Source organism: Eimeria mitis, genomic scaffold, assembly GCF_000499745.2.
Source record: "Eimeria mitis Houghton genomic scaffold, Emh_scaff5246, whole genome shotgun sequence".
Lineage (NCBI taxonomy): Eukaryota > Apicomplexa > Conoidasida > Eucoccidiorida > Eimeriidae > Eimeria > Eimeria mitis.
Window position 1 is genome coordinate 2,147 of NW_013573530.1, and position 1,429 is coordinate 3,575.

At 54.8% G+C, this 1,429-nt stretch overlaps 1 protein-coding gene across 1 annotated transcript in view; it reads right to left on the bottom strand.

Annotated features, from left to right (window-relative positions):
• EMH_0080760 (uncharacterized protein) overlaps positions 1-1,332 on the bottom strand; it is a gene marked incomplete at both ends in the record, with an annotated part of 1,773 nt that extends 441 nt beyond the window's left edge. Inside the window, 3 exons of the mRNA XM_013500299.1 lie at positions 119-526; positions 936-1,016; positions 1,267-1,332. Of these exons, the coding sequence (XP_013355753.1) occupies positions 119-526; positions 936-1,016; positions 1,267-1,332 (555 nt within the window). The remainder of the gene's footprint in view (positions 1-118; positions 527-935; positions 1,017-1,266) is intronic.
• Positions 1,333-1,429: the final 97 nt, after the last annotated feature.

Sequence of the window (1,429 nt, forward strand, 5' to 3'; positions counted from 1 at the left end):
CCCAGGAGGAGACACCAGGGGGCCCCTCGGCCCCCTTGCTGTTGCTGCTGCTGCCCCGCTGCAGCAGAGAGAGGAGAGAGGGGGGGGCCCCCTGCAGCAGCTGCTGCTGCACCGGCACCGAGAGGAAGCAAAGGGAGCGCAGCAGGGGGGCCCACAGCGGCAGCCGCGAGCGAAGAGCAGCAAGAGCCTTCAGTTCTAGCTGCTGCTGCAGCAAGCTTGTGTCTGCTGCGTCTCCAGCAGCAGCTGCTGCTGCTGTTTCTGCTGCTGCTGCTGTAGTTGCTGCTGCTGCTGCTGCTGCTGCTGCTGTTATGGAGGCTCCTGATGTACCGTCATCGTCTTGAGTGCGACACTGGTGCAGCAGCAACTGCTGCAGTTGCTGCTGCTGCTGCTGCTGCACGTGCTGCTGCAGCAGCTGCTGCTGCTCAGCCACCCACAGCTGCAGATACAGAGAAGGAGAGCCCGCGGGGACTCTTGCTGCTGTTGCAGTGAAGCCGCACTCTGAGGGCAGAGATGTCTCTATCCACCCCTACACAGAGGCACAGCAGCAGCAGCAGCAGCAGCAGCAACAGCAGCAGTAGCAGCAACAGCAGCAGTAGCAGCAGCAGCGGCAGCAGCAGCAGCATCACAGGTGGAAAGAACAGCTGCAGCAGGGAGACAAAATGTTGTAAGGGACAGGCAGCAAGAAGCAAGCGAACGAGAGAGAAAGCAGAGACAGCAGGAGACAAAAGGAGACAGCAGTAGACAGGAGACAGAAAAAGACAGAAGGAGACAGAAAGAAACAGAAAGAGACAGAAAGATACAGGAGACAGCAGGAGACAACAGGAGAGAAAGAGACAGAAGGAGACAGCATGAGACAGAAGGAGACAAAAGGAGACAAAAGGAGACAGAAGGAGACAAAAGGAGACAGAAGGAGACAAAAGGAGACAGCGACGAACCTGCAGCTCTCGCAGCAATTCAGCTGAGGCTCTATCGAGGAGACGAATAGACAGCACCCCTCCCTCTGCTGTCCACGCCGCCTGCACGCAGCAGCAGCAGCAACAGCAGCAGCAACAGTAGCAGCAGTAGCAGCAGCAGCAGCAACAGCAGCAAAAGCAACAATACAAACGAAAGCAAAAACAGCAACAGGAGTAGCAGCAGGGGCAAAAGCAGAAACAGCAGAAAAAACAACAACACAAACGGCAGCAGCAACAGCAGCAGCAGCAGCAACAGCAGCAGCAGCAGCAGCAGCAGCAGCTGCAGCAGCAGCAGCAGCAGCAGCAGACGTACGCATGCAATGTCTCCTTTCTCTGTCTGCAGCTGCTTGAAGGCAATGATCGCCGCATTCGCCTCCATAGACTCAGAGTCGCACCGCAGCACCTGCACCGTATATATATATATATATATATATATATATATATATATATATATATATATATATATATATATATAT